General features: G+C 42.1%; 1 protein-coding gene across 1 annotated transcript; it reads left to right on the top strand.

Moving 5' to 3' along the window:
- The first annotated feature begins 1,303 nt into the window (after positions 1–1,303).
- CHST10 (carbohydrate sulfotransferase 10) lies at positions 1,304–19,646 on the top strand. Its single transcript, XM_059493530.1, has 6 exons — positions 1,304–1,520; positions 6,256–6,395; positions 9,214–9,311; positions 11,992–12,226; positions 14,462–14,567; positions 16,418–19,646. The coding sequence occupies exons 2-6, from the start codon at positions 6,272–6,274 to the stop codon at positions 16,953–16,955; spliced, it is 1,101 nt and encodes a 366-aa protein (XP_059349513.1). The 5' UTR covers positions 1,304–1,520; positions 6,256–6,271; the 3' UTR covers positions 16,956–19,646.
- Positions 19,647–21,625: the final 1,979 nt, after the last annotated feature.

Here is a 21,625-nt window from a genome sequence, read left to right as displayed (position 1 = left end):
GGCCATGGTATCTGGACCAATGACAGAATCCTTGGATTTCCTTGGTCAGGCTTCAGCAAAGTGCACCACAGCAGTCAAGTCTGAAAATGCGTGCATCAGGTCATGGTCTAAATCATGGTCTAAACAGGGACAAGTGCACTGTAAGAATGCAATATGTCCTCAAGAGGACCTGTTTGAAATAGATATTAAAAAGAGACACATCACCAGCACCTGGCTTTGATGGGGTTTGTGGGTATCAGGGTCGTGTAGGTGAGCGTTTTGCTTGTCCAGTGGGCAGAGCACTGTGTGCACAGCTTTGTGCACAGCTGTGTGCACTACACAGTGCCTCTGGGGGAAAGGAGCCTGGGCTAGGCTGCAGCAGCGTTCAGGTAACACCTACCATCACACCACAGCTGCTCTTCACAGGGCTTTAGGGCAGCTTTCTTCTCCTGGGGCTTTAGGGCAGCTTTCTTCTCCTGGAGCCTGCCCCCAGCCTGTGTCTGCCACGTCAGAGTGAGGGCTTGGGGAATGCCCGGCTCTGCCAGCTGCTTTTAGATTAATTGTTTAATTCTTGCCTGACTAAGGACAGCTTTCCTGCCCGACGGTGGGCTTCAGAAAATGAAACAGTAAGAGGTGTTTGGAGAAACATGAGGGAGGAGTAATCACATGGAAAGGGGTCCTATTGATCTCTTCAACTCCCTAACAGAAGGTTGTAGCCGGGCGAGGGCAGATTTCACGTCCCAAGTAGCAAGTGATGGGACAAAAGGAAACGGCCTCAAGTTGCACCAAAGGAGATCTAGATCAGGTTTTTGGGAAAATTTTTTCATGGAAAGGTTGTCAAACATTTGCACAGGCTGCCAAGGGCAACTGTGGAATCACCTTCCTGAAGCGTTCAAAAACCACACGGATGTGACCCCCGGGGACACGGCTTAGTGGTGCCCTTGGCAGCGCTGCGGGAGCGGTTGGACTCAAAGATCCTAGAGCTCTTTTCCCATATAAATGATTCTGTAATTTCCAGATGCATATATTTTTCTCAAACACGAGCGTTAGTGACCTAGGAAGATATTTTAACAGTTAAAACACCCAAACGTAACAACCCAAAGACACGTACACAAGCACATACTCGCGAGTCCGGCTGGAAAGCCCCGCTTGAGGGGAAGGAGGGAAGAGGCGGGGCGGGGAGGGCAGAGCTGCCCAGCCCGCCCTCTGTTCCTCCCTCCCTCCCTCCCTCCCGCCTTCGGGCGGGCGGGTGCGGCGCTGCGTCTTCCCGCAGCCGAACCGGGCCGTCCCCGCGGCGGCCTTCACCTTCCTCCCCTTCCCGGCGGCGGGGCTGGGGCCTGCCCGCGGCCCCGGAGGAGATGGAGGCGGCGGCGGCAGGGCCGGGCGGCGGCGGCAGGGGCTGAGCGGAGCCGGGGAGGCGCCGCCGCCGCCCGCAGCCGGCCGGGGGGGATGCGCCGGCAGCCGGGGCCGCCCGAGCGGGCCGACCGTGCCGCCGAGTGAGGCGGGAGCCCGGGGCTGCGGGCAGCGGCGCTGGAGGGCCGGTAAGCGGGGAGGGGCCGCGCAGGGCCGCGGGGGGAGGCCTGTCGGCCGCCAGCCCAAGGCAGAGGCACCTCCGGCACCCCGGGTCAGGCGGGGGTGCCAGCGGGCGCTGCGGGCATGTGTTGTCCGTCTCTGCCGGGTGAGGGGAAGCCCGCCCAGCTTCCCTCCAGAATGAGAAAAGTTTATGTCGGTTCATCCCAGGTCCCTGCGCCCGGAGCCGGGCTTGGACTGGGGCTGGGCACTGCCTCGGCTCGTCCCCTGCCGGTCAGAGCACGGCCCTCTGCCCTGTTCTTGGCGGGGACCGCTCTGTTCTCGCGGAATGAATGGAGCGCCCCTGAAGCCTGCACGCTGCCGTTCCCAGCAGTAACGGGCGTGGGCTGCCCGCTGGAGCGGAACTGCTGTCTGTCAGGCCGGGCACGGAGGGCAGGCAGGGTCCGGCCCAGCCCGGGGCCCCGGGACGGGCGCACGCCGGGCCTGCCGCGGGCCCGGGCGGGTCACGCAGCGCTGCCGGCGCTGCTGCTGCCCTGCTCCGGGTGCACATCCCGCTGGCAGGTGAACTGCGTGCGCACGGACCCCCGGGCCCCAGCGGGAGCTGGAGGAGCCGACACGCAGGCCTGCTAGTGCCCTCGGGAGGAGGCGAGTTCTAGGAAAGAACCAGCCTGTTACGATGTATGTTAGAACATTAAGTAGCACCACGCAACCTGCCAAAGGAGCGTCTGTGATATATGTTAGTCTGATTTTTTTTTTTTAAGTAGAACAAATTGGCCAGGTTTTCTTACCTGTAAAATAACACAAAGGAAGCATTGATGAAAATGAATGAAGTAGTTGTCCCAGTTAGCTGTTGTTTGGCCTTGCTTACCAGTTCCATTACCAGTGATGTGAGTCATCATGTGCTGATGGGCAAGCACTTGGGATCGTGAGCCTCCTGGCGTGTCACTGCCATCGGGGATGCGGGCAGGGACTGTCCTGCCAAGGAGCCCCTGTGCAGGCAGCATAAACTGCAGAGCCAGAGGCTGTGCGCTGAGTTTTAATGCTGCTTACATCGTTCACCCTTTGTCCCATCGTTCACTTGAAGACAGCAGTCTTCTGCAAAGAATGAGTGTTTATTCGAGGGAGCAGGTTACTTGTGGGCCTCGGGTGAAGCCTGCAACGCTGTGTCTTGATCTTTGGTTCATGTTGGTGTTGTGTGTTGGGCTCTGTGTGTGTTGGTGATCCCCTTTTTTCTCATGCAAAACCCTTCATCTGGCTAATCTGTGACAGTTTGCTTTTGTGGCAGCCCTGAGAGGGAAGGACAGTGGAATGGGAGGGGACAGGAGTTTTGAGATCTCCTGCTTCTAAAAAGTGTAAATTGCAGTGAGGGAGAAACTAACCAGAGATCTGTGTATTTCATTGTGAGAAAATGGACTAAACCTTCAACATATTTCTTGCTTTTGTCTGCTTGTAAAGTAAAACTGTGTTTTAGACAGCCAGAAATAGAAGACTGTTTTGGAAGCTGAAGGAGCCTTTTAAAGAGAAAAACGAGAAGCTACATGTATTTACCAGAAAATAAGTGCAGGAGAGGCAACAGAAATGCAGCAAGGTTAGAGATAAAACAGGAAATGCAATTGCCCTATGTGAAAACAATAAAAATATTAAGGTAGAGACAGAGAAACAGCATAAACACATTATTTTTTTAAAAGTACTGATCATTGCATTTGAGCATAATGGTTGAGGTACTCCTGTCTGTAATTGTGAATCGTTCTTCTGGAGATCAGTGATGAGCTGCTGATGCAGATGTACTTTAGGATGCTGGAAGTAACAATGTAGTAATATCATAATTTCATTATGACAGATCCTCTGACAAGACTCTTACATTCATAAGTATGGTTGCAGATTTCATGTGCACATTAAAAAAAGAAGAGTGTACAAAACTGCTTAATGTTTTCCTCTCAGCTTCCACGTCTTGAAGGGCAAAAGTGGTGCTTCTTATGGATGGGGCTGCAGATGTGACCCCTTCCTGCTCTAAGCCTGTCCTTAAGTGAGAATTGTACTGCTTGTAGGTGACTGGCTGAAATGCTCTCCTGCCCCTCCAGCACAGGACCTGGCAGCAGGGTCCTCTCTCCACTAACTGCATTCAGGTCAGAGCACACAGCAACTGCATTTCCCATGTGATTTAACACAATTTCTTAGAAATCCAATACATGAATTACATAAGAGAATATAGATCAATAGTCTTTACTGAATGGTGTGCATCCATCACTGTTATGGAAGTGGGCAGACTAGCAGGGAGGCTATGTATGTTGGAGGCCTTTCTACCCTGCTTTATGTAGGACAAATATACTGAGCTGGGCAGAGAGGTTTGGCCCAGACTTTTCATTATACCTCTGAAAAGCCCATAGCTGATTGTTAGAGATTTTCCTCCTGCAGAGTGTTCTCTGCAAGCTTCTGTCAGTCTGCTGCATTCAGCGTTTTGGATGTTGAACAGTTCTTATGGTTTTAGCAGAGCTACCTAAAAAGTAACAAATTTCATTGCTACAATTCTGTGTCTTGATATCAGATCTGAATTTTTGTCTTCTGTGAGAGCTGGAAATGAATGCAATGTCTGAGAGTAAAGGTAACAAATCTCAGTGCTTAAATGGAAGACAGTGCATTTCATGGCAGACTGAAAAATGAGGGCCTTTGAGACCTGGTGGTTTTCAGCATGAATCTTAGGGCAGGCTTGCACTAGTGCAGTGGTAGGATGGGAATAACTTTTGAACTACTTAGCTGAAAAGAGGCCAGTCTGATGGAATTCCTACGATATTTGTATTTCCTGGTCAACAGCTTTCCAGATCATGAAGAATAAACATGTTTGGGATGTTGCATGATCAATTGTCTGCCAGGGAATTGCAGCAAAAAACAGGAGATGACAAACATTGTCTTGATGGAGGTCACAGCACCTGTCGTTGTCCAAAATACAGTTGATATCTAGGTATGGTGTTTTTAAAAGTACTTAAAAATGGATTCATGAAAGAAGAGGGGGGAAAGAAAGAAACTTTCAGAAACCAAACTGAAAAATGAGGAGATAAAAATAGGCCTCAACACTGCCATCCTAGCTATTTTTTTTCCCTTTAACTGGAGATATTCAGTTCTTTTCATCCTCTTACCCATTTTTGCATACATCACTTGGGTCCCAAGTCTGTTTTGAACTGCTTGACTGCCTGCACAGGTTTTCAGCATATCCTGAAGATCGTTCACTGCTGTCAGCTTTAAAGAGAATTCTTCCTGGAAACATTTGCATTGCTGGAAGGCAAAAGCTGGTTGGAAAAGCATTGGCACCTGTAGCAGTAGTAGTGATGTTGCAGGTGGACATGCTGAAACAACATCAAAACCAGGCTTACTTCTGGTATTGAAATTTTATGGGAATGAAGAAACTGGAATACTGGTTTATGACCGAGAAACTTAATAAACACTTCCTTAGAAATGTTAACTAACATTTTTTTGCATCATAACTGGGAATGAGGGCATTTCTTGTATTCCTTGGCAATTCACTTAAATGCCAGTATAGAAATTGTGATCACAAACCATGCAGACGTGACTCTCATTGAAGTTGCCTGTGGCTACTTTTGGACTGAGTTTGGACCTGTTGCTAGTTATAGGATTGTTGTGAGGATGTCATTGTATGAGATTTTTGTATTAGATCCTCTTTGGTTAAATGCTTGGATGTTGTGTTCCATTCTCCAAAGGAAGCATTCACTGTTTTCAGCAACTGAGTTCAGCCCCTCAGGTGTATTATCTCTCCAGCAACAGTAGAGACAATAGTGCTATACTTTTGTAGGTGTTGGATGTGGGTTATTTTTTTATTTGCAGTGGAGCTTTCACAGATACCTGGTGTCCACCCCCATGTGTATTGCCCATCAGAAGTTGGAAATTCAGCTAAACATACAGCCTAAAATTTTCCATTTCTCTTAGTGGCTGGGCACTTAAATCTCTTTTATCATTGGTTTCCTTATATTTAATTTTACAGTCATAGAAAAAAATTTATTAGGATAGCAGTTTCAAAAATCAGGATAGAACTGTGTGTATTCAGTCAGTTCCTGTGGGTGGTTTCTTTGCACATTAAAACTGCTGTCTCAGTTGTTTGGGTAACCCTTCCTGCACTCCCGAGGAGGTTCTGTCCTTGAGGCTTACCTGCAGGGATACAGCTACATGTAGTAGCAGTGCTGCAAGGAAACTGAAAAATATTTGGTCAGCTTCAGCTTAGTGTTCCTGCTTGGTAGCTTCCAGCCTGTAATTTCTGTGGGCTGGGCAGGGGAAGAGTCCATGTTATATGTCATAAGCTGGCTTGGGATAACCAAGTATAGTGTTAATGGTACATCTACCACTGAGAGCACAGCTTTCTTCAGTCTCCCCTCCTCTCCTACAATGGGTTGTCTTGCTAAGCTGAATCAAAAAATAAACTCTTCTTTTAAAAAATGGGTGTTTTGATCTATCTCCCCAAGTAGCCAGACACAGTGCAATTCCCAGCACAAGCAGAAGGGGGGAATGTGAGCAAGGGTGAAGGAGTGAAGCCTCCCTTTGGTAGCAGCCAGTGGTTACATTGTCTCAGCCTTAATGTTGCTTAAAAATACAGCTGAACGGACAAAAAGTTAAACGTGGAATCTACTGCTATGTTTTATGACACATATACATATTAAAGTTTTTATTTTTGGTTATGGAAAGTACTTTTTCTAAACTAACAAAAATAACTAATGTGTCAATGTTTTCTCTTTCAAACAGGAAGTGCCAACTTTATATGGCTCACATGCATGCTGACAACATGCACCACCAGTGGCTGCTGCTAGCTGCATGCTTTTGGGTGATATTCATGTTCATGGTTGCTAGCAAGTTTATCACATTGACTTTTAAAGACCCAGATGGTAAGTTTAGCTTTAATGTTTGATGTGAAACAGAAAATTGAATAGTGCTTCACAAAAATATTCTTTTCTATGAAAGTAGCTCTTGGCATGTTATTGCTTCTTCAGTAGGACTGAGAACAGAACAACTAAATGTCTGGAAGTGACAGTGCTGATATTCAGTTCCATTTGTTGCTAGAAGTCTGCAAATCTACATCACAGGAGATTTTTTTGGTGGTTGAGAACAGAAGGGATCGTGTTTGGCAGTACTGTCTTGGCAGGTCTGCTTTTTCAATTACATTTAGTTGCAGTATCATGATCTACTAGGGGTAGAACTTAAGTGCAAAAACAACAGAGCACTATTACCTGTTTAAAGTCAGAAGAAGCTCAGAGGGCACTGAAGAGAATTTCACATGATACTAGTTTCTGTCTTTTTGTCACTGCTTGTCTTGTGGCTGAGGCATTATGTAAAACTTGTGGAAAGTTTTATTTCATTTGAGTGCACTTTGCCTAGCCACCTCTGGCCTGCTTCTTGCATTCAGTTTTATCCCCTGCTATTTGACTTGTAAACAGCTTATAGGCTTTCGCTCAGCTTAAGTAGCAAGATGTTATTAAGATGATGAGGAATTTAAGCCATTTGATGACACCACACAGTGTGTTACTTTTGTGTCTGGTGGGGAGCTGCTCTTACAAAGCCACCCTACAGAGAGCTTTTGGTGAAGGTGATGATATGACTTGGAGTCTTAAGGGATCTGTTTCTGCATCTTCCTAAGACATGCAAAAAATATGTAATTTTGAAGCATTGACACTTGTGCTGTGTTTTTCAATAACTGGATAATGGATAAATACATTATAATAATGGATAATGGATAAATACATTAGGTGTACCTTTATAAATAATATGCATCTATGTGAAGATTTATTCAGCAAGCCTTACAGAGGAGAAATGTAGACTAACTTAACTTTCCTTGGACCCAGCTGTTCTGTCCTGGTGCATCTGCAAATCAGCTAGTCTTATGTTAGTAGTTACATCTTCCAGTATTTCACTCAATGCCAACTCTTGTTTCCCAGCTCAGGTATTGTTTAGGTGTTTCTTTTCATCAGAATTTGTCAGGGAAATTAAAATGTAGTTAAAAATAATAATTGCTAGAGCATAGCCTCTGCATTTATTTGCTTTTACTATCTTGGCTTGCCAAGTTTTTTCTTTTTTTTTCTATGCTGAATCTTCCACTCCTTTTGAATAGTTCTCTGAGCAGATGATACATAAACTCTTAAGCTTGTCCTGCAAAGGCATGACTACAGTTAAGTGTATATGTGTGTTGGAGTGTTTGCAATAAAACTGATTAAGGGAAATGATTTGACTGTACCAACGGAATTTTGAAGGAAGTCCAAACAGGATGGCAAGTCCTGGAGAAGCTCTTCTAGACTTAATAAAATATAACTTGTCAGAAATTTTTCTTATTTGGATGTGTCTTTCTAGCAGATGGAATAACACCAGCAAATGCTCAATGAATCGATGTTCTTTTGTTTAAGCCTTTTACTGATGTCTTGGGTGCATGAGCAATAGGAACTTCTTAAGGAGCAAATTTCTGTCCATCATTCCAGTAGCATATACAGGCATGCTTTTCCACAATGAGAGTGGAAAAATAGTTTAGCTGCTCTTTCACTGAATCAGATTACTTGTATTTTACAGAACACCATGAAGCAAGTCTGTGCACAGCAACAGTTACAGTTTCTGAATGCTTGAATGCTTCCATTGCTTTCAGTTTTAACTTGCTTTTCCATGCGTGCACTTTGTTAAAATCCAGTGTAGGCAGAGTAGAGTACTCCCTGAAGAAAAGGGCATAGGCAGTGCTCACATTTTCTCAACCATGAAACAGTAAGCCCCTGTGGATGCAGATGAGGAAACATTATTCATAGAAGAATCTATATGAAGGGAAAAGTAATCCAGTATGGATGGAAATAAATTTTAAGGGAGAAAACATGTTCTTTTTGCTTTGTAGTTAGGGAAAGTTGCTTCAAATTATTTTTGATTTTTCTGCACTGTATAGGCTAAAGCTAAAACCCTGTGCTATTTTTTGTTTTTTTTTGTACCATACTAAATGCAAAAGATGAAAAGGGTTCTTCCTTTTCTTGCTTTAATTTGGTCTCCAACTATTAGCTGTCCTAAAATCACTAAAAAAGGAAAAAGAGTATCAGCTGAGTTTGCTGTTGGGAGAATCTCTAAAGAAGGCCATTGGTCCAGTAAAAAAGGAAGAGGGGATCTTTATTTTTGATTTTAGGTGCTTACTTTTGTGGTACTTTAGAGTACCACAAAAATAAAAGGGTGTCCATAATGACACTTTCCTTCTTGTAAGTTTAATAGTCTACAAAAGAAGAAACATTTTTACTAGTATAAGGGGAGAGAGGAACCTGATAGATTTAAGTTTTTTGTTTGGATGTGCTTTGTCCAGTTCATTGAAAAATAAAAATCTCCAATGCACAAGTCCATATAGTTATACCAAATTATCTATCAGTTGAGGTATTTGGAGTCAAGACTTTGATATCTCTACACACTTTTTAGAAAAAAGCAAAGACAACAACCAAAAAACCCAAGTAAAATATAATGGGTATGTTTCTTTGATAAAACTCAAATGAAGTTGTGCCCAAAATTCCCAGAGTACATGCTTTAAAATATTCATCGTATGTGTCTGTCTTGTCTAGTACCTTTCCATGTGGAAACAAATCCTAGTGTTTTGTAAGGTTAATACAGAAAGTAAAGTTGATGTGTTTTAGTTGTAAAGCAGAAATAGTTGCTTTCCCCTCACCTTCTGTAATGCTGTTATCTCTCTCCCTTCTTCAGGCTATGGTGCCAAGCAAGAGCCATTGATTCTGACAGCTGTGACAAAAGTGGAGGAGGTACATGTGCCAGAGGAAAAACATTGGCCTGAAGAATTCCAGGTGCATACTCTTGAGATAAAGGTTATGTGTATTAAGGAGTAGAAGAAAAGAAGAGATTAAGGAAGGGCTTCCTGTTGTTAAGATGAATTGCTAGACAGGAATTATTTATTCAGGCTGTTCTATTTAGATAGAGGCGACAGAATTCATTTTAACTTCACAAAGCTGGTTTGTTACGGTAATCTGCTGTCTTGTTTCATCTGAATGATTCAACTAAATGTGTTTCCATTTCTCGGAGAAAATTGTTACAGCACTCCTTTATCAAGTCAGGACAGTCGTTTTTGTTAGCCTTTTTAATGTAATGGCCCAGTTTGGATTACTTGTGTTCTGTCTTGCCATAGCGATCAGGTTTGTGCTTGTTGAGGGCAAGCCTGTGTCTGCTCTATTCTCTTAGATTTCTGCCCAATCTCTCTGCTTCTTTTTATCACTGTCAATTTCTTCTTCATATTTTGTGCTCTTTTGTGTTTCACATTTCAGCATTTTTCCAGAGTAGAACATGAACACAATAGTAGTCAATACCAGTTGATCTTTTAGATGCATAGTTCTGTGCTTTCAGCAAATTGACAATGAAACTCTGAAAATCCTTTATCCAAATGTAAATTTTTAGACCAGTTGCAGAGTGCGATAAATAGAATTTTTTTTCTTTTTTTTTGCATTAGTACATAAGTCATCTTGTGTTTAAAGTATTTTTATGATGCATCCTGGAAGGTAGGTTAGTTGTATAAGCGTGACTCTTTTTGGTTTCATTTTTCAAAAGCACAAAATTTAAGTTATCTTCAAAATACTTGGGAAAAACAGTTTGTTCAGTGGAAGGTAGTTATATATAGAGAGTTTTATTAGCTTTCTTTGCTAGTGTGGAAGAGGATAATAAGGTTTCTGGATATAAACCAATTCTCTCTTGACTTCCTGACAGCATGAAATGTAGAGTAACAACCTTAATTTTGGTTACATGCAGAAAGAATTGTTTGGACAGATAAAATAATCTGACAGACTGTTCAGATTACATTTTGAGCAGGGGGTATTGGAGAAGAGTAACAAACAGAAAAAGCAGATTTTTTTTCCCCCCCTTAAGAAAGGTTGGGACAAAAAGTAAAATAATTCCTTTTTCATCTCTGGCTTGGACACTGTACCTAAAATCATAGAATCACAGAATGGTTTGAGTTGGAAGGTACTGTTGAAGATCGTCTAGTTCCAAGCCCTCTGCCATGGACAGGGACACCTTTGATTAGCCCAGGTTGCTCAGAGCTCCGTCCAGCCTGGCCTTGAACAGTTCTGGGGTGCACCATCCACAGCTTCTCTGGGTAACATGTTCCAATGCCTGACCACACTCATAGGAAAAAATTCCTTCCTAATGTCTAAACCTGTTTTTTTTCAGTTGAAAACCATTACCCCTGTCTTGTCACTGCAGGCCCTGGTAAAAAAATCTGACTTTTTTTACAAACCCCTTATGAGTATTGAAAGGCTGCAGTGAGGTTTTCCTGGAGCCTTTTCTTCTCCAGGCTGAACAGCCACAGCTGTCTCAGCCTGTCTTCATAGGAGAGGTGCTCCATCTTGGACCATCTTCATGGCCTCCTCTGGACCTTCCCTTAACAGGTCCCTGCTTTCCTGTGCTGGGGCCCCAGGGCTGTGTGCAGCACTCTAGGTGGCAGCAGAGCAGAGTACAGGGGGAGAATCACCTCCTTTGACCTGCTGGCCACTGTGCTTTTTTAATGCAGTCCAGGATGCAGTTGGCTTTCTGGGCTGCAAGTACACACTGCCAGCACATGTCCAATTTTTCACTCATAGTATCCCCAAGTCTGTAGCAGGGTTGGTCTCAATCAGTTCATCCCCTAGTCTGTATTGATATTAGGGACTGCCATTCAGTTGGTGGAAAGGTGAAAAATTGTCAGTAGAAATTTAAACTTTCCTATCACCCCTTAACTAGAGAAGATTCTTTTTCCTCACACTCCACTAGTTGTGAGGGAAAAGGTGGTTGTGGTTCCTTTCTTAGTCTCAGAAAAATGAGCCATGTGAAACAGCTCATCCATTTTTGGGGAGAGGCATCCTGATACTTCTTTTGTTTGTCACGCTGATGCTCAATGATCACATTTTTATTTACCTGATTTTATTTCAACTTGGATAAATGGAAACACTGGACGCCTACAGGTGCTAGAGAACAACACAACACAGAATTTTTATCCTAATTTTTTTCCCAGCCAGATGGGTCACAAAATATTCTGAGTTGGAAAGGACCAACAAGGATGATAGAGTCCAACTCTTAGCCTGCACAGGACATCCCCAGGAATCACACCATGGGTCAGCCCCATCTTCTCAGAGCTTAAAGCATAATTTATGTTGGAATTCCTGTCCTAACCTCTCAGAAGCTTTCATCACAGGTTGTTGAAATTCTGTGGGAGTTCCAGTATTTGATCAGGGCATGCTTAATCCACACAGATAAGGCTCTGTTGTGTGGAAAAGCTCTTACTACTGTATATACTACCATGTAATGTCTTAAGAGCTGAACCAAAGTACAGCATTAGCACAGGAAGCAAACTGTTGGCTACTCCTTTAGTTAATACATAGCAATGTTTTAATCTGGGAGTCATTAGGGTGCATAGTTTGGGGATTTTTCTACTTCATAATTTGATCTGAAAACTAAAGTCTTTAACTTTTGTTTTTTCTTTCTCCTCTGCATTTCATAAAGCCAACTGGAAAAGCATTTTCAGGAAATCTGATCCGCCAACCTCTGGTTCATATGGAAAGACTTGAGCTTCTCAGGAATGTCTGCAGAGACACTGCATTGAGAGATCTCTCTCATACTGCAGTTTCCAAATTCGTCTTGGACCGAATATTTGTGTGTGACAAGCACAAGATCCTGTTTTGTCAGACGCCAAAAGTGGGCAACACTCAGTGGAAAAAAGTCTTGATTGTTTTAAATGGTATCTGCTTTTCTGTGGGTGTGAGGCTTTCTTTGAGGAGGAGGAGGAAATGGAATTGTTCTAACTGGGGCAACTGAAATGGATTCTTTCTGCATTTCTGTACACTGATACTTAATTTCAGCTTTTCATTTATCACAGTTGTTTCTTGTCCTTTCAAAACATCCCCTTAAAATGAGATCTGTTCTTTTGTAAAAATAAGTATTGTTATTACTTGACTCTAAAGTTGAGTCATGACAGAGTATCCATATGCATGTGGTAGGTAGGTTTCTTATCTTTGAAGGGGTGCACTAAATTATAGAATTTGAAAGTGTGTGACAAGGTATTATAATTGCTAAGTAATAATACTATATCTGGCTAAAGGCCAGTGACTTTTAACTAGAGATTTTAGCCATGAAGAAAGCTGGTTAAAACTTGGCAGCTCCTCTTGGTCTGTCTTGCTGAAGTCTTGTGTGTGTTCTGTCAGTGAACCATCTTAAGAGTTACAAAGATTCTGAGGTGCTTAACATAATAGTTGGGACACCAAAGATATGTTGTAAAAGATGGTGAAAGAAGGACTAAAGCGACAAGTGCGTTTGAAGAAATAGCAAGTGAGCTGTGTCCGTCAGCAAAGCTTTTCTAGCAAGCACTACTAACATTAAAAACTTTAATTTTCATTTCATCCTTGATCTGTGGATGTGAGCTAAAAATCTAGCAGAGGTACACACATACCTATGTGTATGCATATTTCTTAATACCTATGAAAGCAACACTCAAAGTACTAAATATGGAATTGTATGAGGGCATTGGAAGTACCTGCTCTTAGCAGCATTGAGAGATAACATGCAAAGAATGCCTCAGAATTGGCAGCCATGTATTGGCTATGCAGAGTGGAGGATAACTCACATCTTAACAGCAGGGAACTTTTCACCTTGAGTTTCCTAGTTCTATCATGTTGAATAATGATAGAAAATTGCTTCCACATAAACATGGTCTCTTTTGCCTTAAGCCACCAGTGCAATGGTGTCTGCTGATGAAGGCTACTGCTGTGGTTGACCTAACTTTCTCCTCTTTGGGTATTCTCAAAAGGCAGGGCTGATACTTGAGGAGGAATAATTTATGCCCAAATACCTAAGTGGTATTTGGAGGTTCAGGAGGGGGAAATGCAGCTGTGGCACTGTGGGGGAGCTAACTCTGCTACTGCTTGTACTGACTGTGTTCTCTGAATGAGTGCAAGGTATCGGTTTCTGTGAGGCTGTCTCATCTGACATCTGTTGTCCACATGTGATTCACCTATGGTACCAAAAAATACAATTGAAAACCTGAAACTGGTACAATACAACTCTAGTCCCCACCCCTCACCCTGCTCCCTCCAGGAAAAAAAAATAGAAATTGGAAAACTGAGCAGCTGAGTGGTGTGTATTATTCACTTGAGTTCTGGACATGAGAAGGCTGTAGGGGCTTTCACTTAACAGGCTTGTTTTGTAGCACCCTGTGCTTGTTGCAGGTTGATATTCTGAAACGATGCTGTTGTGTGTAGGCTTACGCCTAAAGCCCAAGGGTCCACATGAGATGTTTCTCAAGGTCATAAAACCTTCCAGGATCAGGATACTAAAATGAATGCAGCAGAGTTAAGTGACGTTATTTTTTTCTTGTCAGCTCGTGTGCTTTCAGAAATGAGTATCTGGAGACTTATGTTGTTAATTTTAGTGCCTTTTAATCTGTGGAGTATTCTCTGATTGGAATTTTTGTTTCCACACAGCATACTTGTTAAAAAAATCTTTATGGATCCTGAAAGCAAAGTACTTTTGCATTGAAGCAGTTCCAAAAGCAGCTCATAGCATTTATTTTTGTTGGTGGTTGAAGCTCAGCCAAAAAAACTGGTTCCTTCTGAGTTAATCCTGAAAGTCTTCCTCCATTTGTATGTGCCTGCAGAGGGAAAGAGAATGGGGACACTGACATGTGAGGAGTTACAGGCTTAGACATAATTGCTGATTAAATTTGCATAATATGCTTTTCTGAGAATTTTGTGGCCATTTGGTCTTGGACCTTGATGTCACATACCCTGAAGAATTTTAACAGTTTTCAGCTTTGCAGTCAAAATCTCTCATAATTTAACAGTTTTAAACATAGTAACTTTAAATGGTAAAAATAAAGAAAAGAGAAAGACATAAAACTGTCAGCCATACATACTTGCTCATACTCACTGGTTTTTTCCCCTTGAATGAATCACTTGCTCTCTCATTTTGATTTTTCCAGGAGCATTTTCTTCCATAGAAGAGATCCCAGAAAACATTGTACATGATCATGAGAAGAATGGCCTTCCACGCTTGTCCTCTTTCAGTGACTCTGAAATTAAAAAACGGTAAGTGGCCCTGCCAGTGAGTGTGGGAGGTGTTGGAGGTTAGTGGTGTTATGAGCAATCAAGGGTACAGCTGAAGGCTGTGTCTGAAACTCAGGGCAGCAGGGTTTCTGTGCCACCACTAGTAGTGTGGCACTATTCTGTTATCCTCACAGATGTTGCTGTATCTGCCTTCCTACTGGCTTTGAAGGAGAGCGCCAGTGTAATTTGTGATACAGTTAGGTGAGCCAACCAACTCCCTGGCACATAAGGTTTCTGTAATTCAATGCCTGCCTAGTTGTTACATAGCTAATCTTCAGAACAGGTTTAGTTGGACAGCCCATCCTGATGTCTCATATGGTAAACCTTACTGCCTACAGGTAAGATTGTTGTTGCAGCAGACTGACTTACTGTGACTGAGCTGGTTAGATTTAAATTGTTAGTGCTTCTTAGCCCCAGAATATTTTCCATTCAGCTGAACCACTTTGTTTTCCTGTTTAAGTGCTTCTGGTTATTTTCAGAGCCAAAAAATACTTTGGCTAGATTTTTAACTGTGCCTGCTCTCATGTCTATGAGAGCCTATGCCATGTATAATCCCTGTAAGGGGTGGCAACATGGAGAGGACAGGACATAGGATGACAGTGGACACTTGTAAGCCTGTTCTTGCATGGGTTTGTGTGCATTGCACCATTCTGACGAGTCAGTCCTTTATACATGTGTCACATGTTAGTAGAGCTCAGCCCAAGGGGTTTTGTTGCATGCAGTGGCACAAGGACATTTATCACAGCTGTGCCTGGAGAATTGGGGTCACTTGATTGTGTTGATATTGTGCAAAGGAAAATATGGTCACTGCATTCTTGAGAACATAGATCTGTTTCCCTCCCTGTGAGCAGCCCTGCAGAAAGGAACTGTTCACCTGGGGGTAAGCCCTAGTTAGGATATATAAAGTTGAGTCCATTGTTGTTTGGGTTGCTGTGTTGTGCTCAGCATGGAAGCTGTGCTGGAGGTGTGTAACATGGTTTTGGTTTGGATCTGAAATTACCAGAGTTTTAGGTATGGAAAGCAGGATGGTGTGGATCTGTATACCCAGTTTGCTGACCTCTATTTAGCCCTGCCTGGCTAGGAGTAAGTCTGGAGGATCTGAAGTATGATGCAAGTGGTATATAGGCCGAAGAGTGTATCCATGTCCCGTCCATCCATCCTTATTTCAGTGAGGACTGGGCTCTCAATCTCTTTATTTAGGTATTGGTTGAAATAAACTTTGTTTTCAATTTATTCCTCCTACAAATAATCTGACTACAGAAAATCACATATTACTCTATCACAGTAGTACGTTAAATTCTGTTGAAAACTGTGGTCTCATGTTTCAGTGGTGCTCTCAGCCATTATTGAAAGCATGACAAAACATCAAAATAAAATACTATTCTTAACTTCTTGGTACTTAAGCAGCAATTTATCTAACTGCCTGCCAGTGAAAAATGCAGCCTTCTATATGCATTTAGCTGCACCAATGCCCTTTTCTCCATGTCCTTATGTATTTTGGTTTTTTTGAGCTTGATCACATGACATTACAAATATCTTTAACTTGGAGCTCTCAGTGTCTTTTGTCTCCTGTTTATTATGGATTGAGATAAGCTAAACTCCTCCAGTTTGAATACAATGTGAAAACTAGGATTAACCATTTCTTCTTTGTCCTGTATGTAAAAACTGCTAGTAAGAAGACAGAAATTGTATTTAGTCCCATTGATTATAATATCGATACAAGTGCTCTAAGATTCATGTTGCTGTGTCTATGGTCAGAGTTCATGTACATTTTGTAAGTGCTATGCTAAACATTTTCCTTAATTATTTAATTTTTTTCTTCCTCTGTTTAGACTGAATTTATACTTCAAGTTTTTTATTGTTAGAGATCCATTTGAAAGACTTATTTCTGCGTTTAAGGACAAGTTTGTGCACAATCCTCGGTTTGAACCTTGGTACCGGCATGAAATAGCTCCCGGCATCATCCGTAAGTACAGGAAGAACCGCACAGAGACCAAAGGGCTGCAGTTTGAGGATTTTGTGCGCTACCTGGGGGACCCCAATCACCGATGGCTGGATCTTCAGTTTGGTGACCACATCATTCACTGGGTGACATATGTGGAACTTTGTGCTCCCTGTGAAATCACATACAGTGTGATTGGACACCACGAGACCCTGGAGGACGATGCTCCGTATATCTTGAAAGCAGCTGGCATAGACCACTTGGTATCGTACCCCACAATCCCCCCAGGCATAACAGTGTACAACAGAACAAAAGTAGAGAGGTATTTTTCAGGAATTAGCAAGAGAGACATAAGACGCCTCTATGCACGATTTGAAGGTGATTTTAAACTCTTCGGTTATCGTGAGCCTGATTTCTTGCTTAACTGACACCTGGGATAAGATCTGAAAAAGTGTCTCATGGATTAATCTAATCCTATGTGAATACCAGCTGCAACACTGGCAGAGCTGAGAATGACCATTTGTTTTCTAGCTTTTTGATGTTGCTCCATTTTTCAGTGAAATATTTGTCATATGAACAACTAGGGGCTTACAGTTGTTGTTTCCTGACCACGTTTTCAGTACATTATTGCAATCTGTTAGGAATTATGTCTCTGTTATCTAAAATACAGAATTTGTCTTCTCCCTTCTACCCTCCAGGAAAAAGGAGGAAGAACAAATGGGCTATGATCTTCCTCTCCTCCCAGACAGAATGCCATTTTTGAAATGTTAAGTATTTGTAAAGGTGACAATTTCACTGAGGTTAACCCTGACATGAGGGTAAACATAATGATTCCTGCTCATGAGAAAGTCATGTAGTCTCCCATGAGCTTTGTAAATGAGAGGCCAGTACAAGACTAGAAATTAATTAAATGCTTGACAAATATAACCATCTAGGTTCTGTCATGTGGCTGCTACAATAATACAATTAGATCTGCTGATCTAATCCCATTCTTGTTTGTCAAAAAATGAACCTAATTAGACAGAAGCTTTTAGGGATGTACAAAAATGAACTGGTTCCACATCCCAATTGTCTCTGTATTTTTGTCAAGTGTTTACTGTATTTACTACTGGTGTATTGAGCCTCATAATTCTACTTTTGATTTTCAAGAGATTATTTAACTCCTGGCTATGTAAGTTATGTGAGAACACCAGCTGCAAGTGGAGCATAGAAGAAATATGAACCTCTTAAGGAAACTGTTAAGGAAAATTAATTTAACTATCAGTTGTATTTGTGGGAGCACATACAATAATCACAAGATGCTCTCACACAATTTAACTTGTCTTTTCTTCTAACAGTCAAGATTAATAAAGAAGTTACAAAAGCAAGATGTCATATTAAAGAGCTGCTTACTTGGATTAAAGTTCCACCTTTTTCTTATATCCAGCCTTGCTCAGTTCAGTATCTCAGAGAACAGAAAGTTTATCCCTTCTGAAAATTCATCTCCCTTCTGCTAAAGGAGAGAAGGAGACAAGATGAATCCCTGATTTTTCCAGTGATTCACTGCCACGGTGTCCCAAGTCAGAAACTACTTACATTTATGTTACTGATGTGGTAAATTTAGCTATTTGCCAAAAGTTTAAATCTTGCCTAAATTTGTGTACCCATTTTATGCATTAAAAAAAAGAACTGAATTGAGTGAATGCAGCCATCATATTTGCTCGTGCTTGTATTTTGTCTTATAAAGAGCAGTCTTTTGTCTGAGTTCACCAGCAATAAAAATCAGTGTGCTGCCAGAAGAGAGATAGACCAAATATCTGAAATACAGGAATTGCTCTGTCACAGTGAGCATGTGAACTGTATTTTTTAAATCATTGTCCCAAAATATTTATTTTCAGATCAGCATAATGTTGCTGGCTAGGAATGTTAATGATGGCCAGTGCTATGGAATCTCTTTTTAAATCCAGCCACTGTATGTTTTTGATAGCTTTCTGTATTAACACAAGGAAGCATCTTGCACTTGTGTAAAAGAAAAGCTGTGCCAAGCTGACATGTGCTGTTACCCACAAACAGGAAGCCCTGTTGTAGGTGAAAATTATTTCAGAAAGATCTCAACAGATGACCTGAAATAAAGAAGAATAATCGTTCACTGGGCATTGTTAGCAAGAGAATAATCCAGGGTGGCAAAGTTGGAAGGTAGAATATTTTTTCAGGCTGGTTTGTTGGTTTTTTTAACAATTACGGTGCCCTAACTTGTTAGTTCTTAACCAATGATAAAAAGATGTTAACAGCTCCAAGTTTTTCTGTAGTTTTCTTCATATGGAAACTTAGCAAAATGCACTGATACATGCATTTTGGAGCTAATAACCTGATGGATTACCTTGCTGCCAATTTGAAATGTAACAGTGAATAATGTATAGTAAATTCAGGCCTTAAAGTTTAATAAAGTAGAATTGTTTTCCTCTGAAAGTATAAGCTGCTGATCCCACAGAGAGCCAATGTATGTTTTTCTTGGTAAATTACTTAATGTATTGCTTGCTTAAAAATTGCCAGATGAAAAGTGCTACATAAATATTAAGTAATAATATTTTTTTTCTGATAGCTTTCTCTGCATTGAGTTCTGAGCTCTGAACAGGACTATGGACTGACCTAGGCAGAGGTGTATAATCCTCTCCCATCTCTGCGTTCCCATCTTTTCAGGCTGGAACTGGAATGCAGGTTATCATTTCTTCAATTCAAATGTGAAGTTTCTCCATTCAGTTATATGTTCCTGAACTATATTTTCTTTCTAGAAGCATGGGTTTGTTTTTTTCCTTACATGGCTGAAGTAACAACGGTGCAATTTTGGCACATCTTTTGAGGAAACTTGTATACCATGATGGTCCTTGACAGATGTAGTAGGACTCTCCTAAAATTGGTGCAGTGCAGGCAGGACAGAGTGTGTTCTGTTAGGGAGGAGGCTTTTGCCACGCCACTTATAATAAATTAAATGCTTGTGGTTTGTTTCAGCTTGACTGTACTCTGCACAAGGCTTTTACAAATGTAGTCTCAGTGGCACGCACAAATATCATTTGGCTGTTCAGATGTTATTTGCATACCACTTTCAAACTGCAGATGATAGTTATGTCATATTTTTGGAACTGCTGGCCCAGATTATTCTTTCTCCTTTCTTATTACTGCTACAGCTTCAGAAAACAAATTCACACCCTTACTTTGTGCATCTGTGTCTCTTTGTTGTCTCTCCTCAGCAGCTTTGAATCCTTTGGGCCATTTTAACGACATTTTGCAAAGGAAACTCAAGGGGTAGTGAGTTGAAGTAATTTTGCTGAAAATAGGAGGAAAAACACTCTTTGTACATCAGAGAATCCATACTGTATGTTGACTTTAGCAAAAGTGCAGACAGGAAACAGTTTTACTGTATCTGCTCATATGGAGCTCCTGATTTCTAATGGACTCCCTTCCCTAGTGCTCCCTACAGTCTGGCCTCTTATCTCTGCTAAGACAAAAATTAAATTCAGTTGTGTTGCATGGGTCTATTATCTTCATGTTCCTAATAAAATTGAGCTAACTGGGTTTTTTGAGATCTTGGGAGTAAGAAGGTTTGTCTTGTGAAAATGGATTCAGTATTCACTTGCTTGCGAAACAACTTTTATAGGGTAATGCCTATCCCCTTTTAACTTCAGCACGCAGTGCATTGTCACTGCTGTGCTGTCTGATTGCGTGCCATGAAGATGTTTTTCTGTAGTTAAAAATACATGTGCTTTTTTTTCTTATTTTGGGAACTGTTCTGTCAAAGAAGATGTCTTGAAAATATGTATTCTTCCCAAAAAAGCATGTTGTTTTCTGATTCATGCGCAAAAGCTGCCCTGTTTGTACTGGGGGTAAGGCTCCCTGCTGCTCTGTTGTGCCTCCATCCTCAGATTAGGGAGGCCATCAGACAGCTCTGGCTTTTGTGCAACATCACTTTTTCCTTGAGGTGTTAATAACTTTGTTGGCTGGGAAAGCAGCCTTTGATCTTATCTGTGCTCCAGAAAGTTTGCTGAGAAAAAGAGTGATTATATAGGGATTGCTTAGGCTTATTCTCTCAGATGAAAAAGGATGTCTTGTCAGTGTATCTGATATCTCTTAATTGACAGAGAGAGTGGGAATGATCTTTCAGCTTAATGGCCTTGTAGTGATGTATGCTAAGCCCCCATCCTAGTTTTTGTTATAGGAACATGAAGGGACCTGGAAGGAGGTGTGAAGTCAACATGTGTTTATTGGAAATGTGAGGGTGCAGAGGAAACTTGACATGGGAGTTGGTTGCTGGAGATTTATTGTGTCCAATTACTTGTTACATGTCATCTGCAGATCTGGTGTGGATTCTTTGTGGCCGGTGCTTGAGAAGATTTATGCAAGGTAGAAAGAGGCTTGTGGGTGGTAGAAAATTCCCTTTCAGCCTGAGTTAGCTGTGCGTGTTCCTGGGCTGCTGCCGTGGGGAGGTCTTAGAAGGAAATGATCCTATTAGCAGCAAAGCCTGCAGTGCTTGGGCTGGTGAACGGAGTGCCTCCCTCCTGGAGGAGGAGTGACTTTGCTCCCACTGATGTGTGCAGCCAGCTTTGGTGCTGCCTTGTATAAATCTCTATTTTTGTGCGTTTAATGCAGTTGTGTGCAGCTGAGCTGTCAGCTTGGTTTCCTGCGTGTGGCGGCAGCCTGAGGTGACTCATCTCTTTGCCACCACAGCAGCTTGAGAGGCCTGCAGCCAGTTTTGCTATGCAGCAGGAGATGTTTCCCTTATGAAGAGAGCAGCATTAAGCCTGCAGCCATGCAGCTGGTGGCAACTGGCTGGTGTAAGCATGAAAATGGTGCTGTTTGGGGCTTCCTGACAAAAAATCATCATTTTTCCCTTTTAATCCAGGCAGGAGTGAAAGGGAACAAAGATGTGTGTTTGCTTTGAGTCAGGAAAAGAAGCCATGCTGTTAGAAATTCCCCACTGGTAAACCCAAGGAGGGCAAAGTCTGGGAGAACAATGCTGCAAAAAGTAATGTGCAGTTTTTCAAAGGCCTCCAGAGATGCTGAGCATGTCAAAGAAGAGTTGCTGAAGCTTCCTGGGAGGTGTCAGAGGAGCAGATGCTGATGG

Source organism: Ammospiza nelsoni, chromosome 2 (assembly GCF_027579445.1).
Source record: "Ammospiza nelsoni isolate bAmmNel1 chromosome 2, bAmmNel1.pri, whole genome shotgun sequence".
NCBI classification, from domain to species: domain Eukaryota; kingdom Metazoa; phylum Chordata; class Aves; order Passeriformes; family Passerellidae; genus Ammospiza; species Ammospiza nelsoni.
This window is presented reverse-complemented; position numbering and strand designations above follow the sequence as displayed.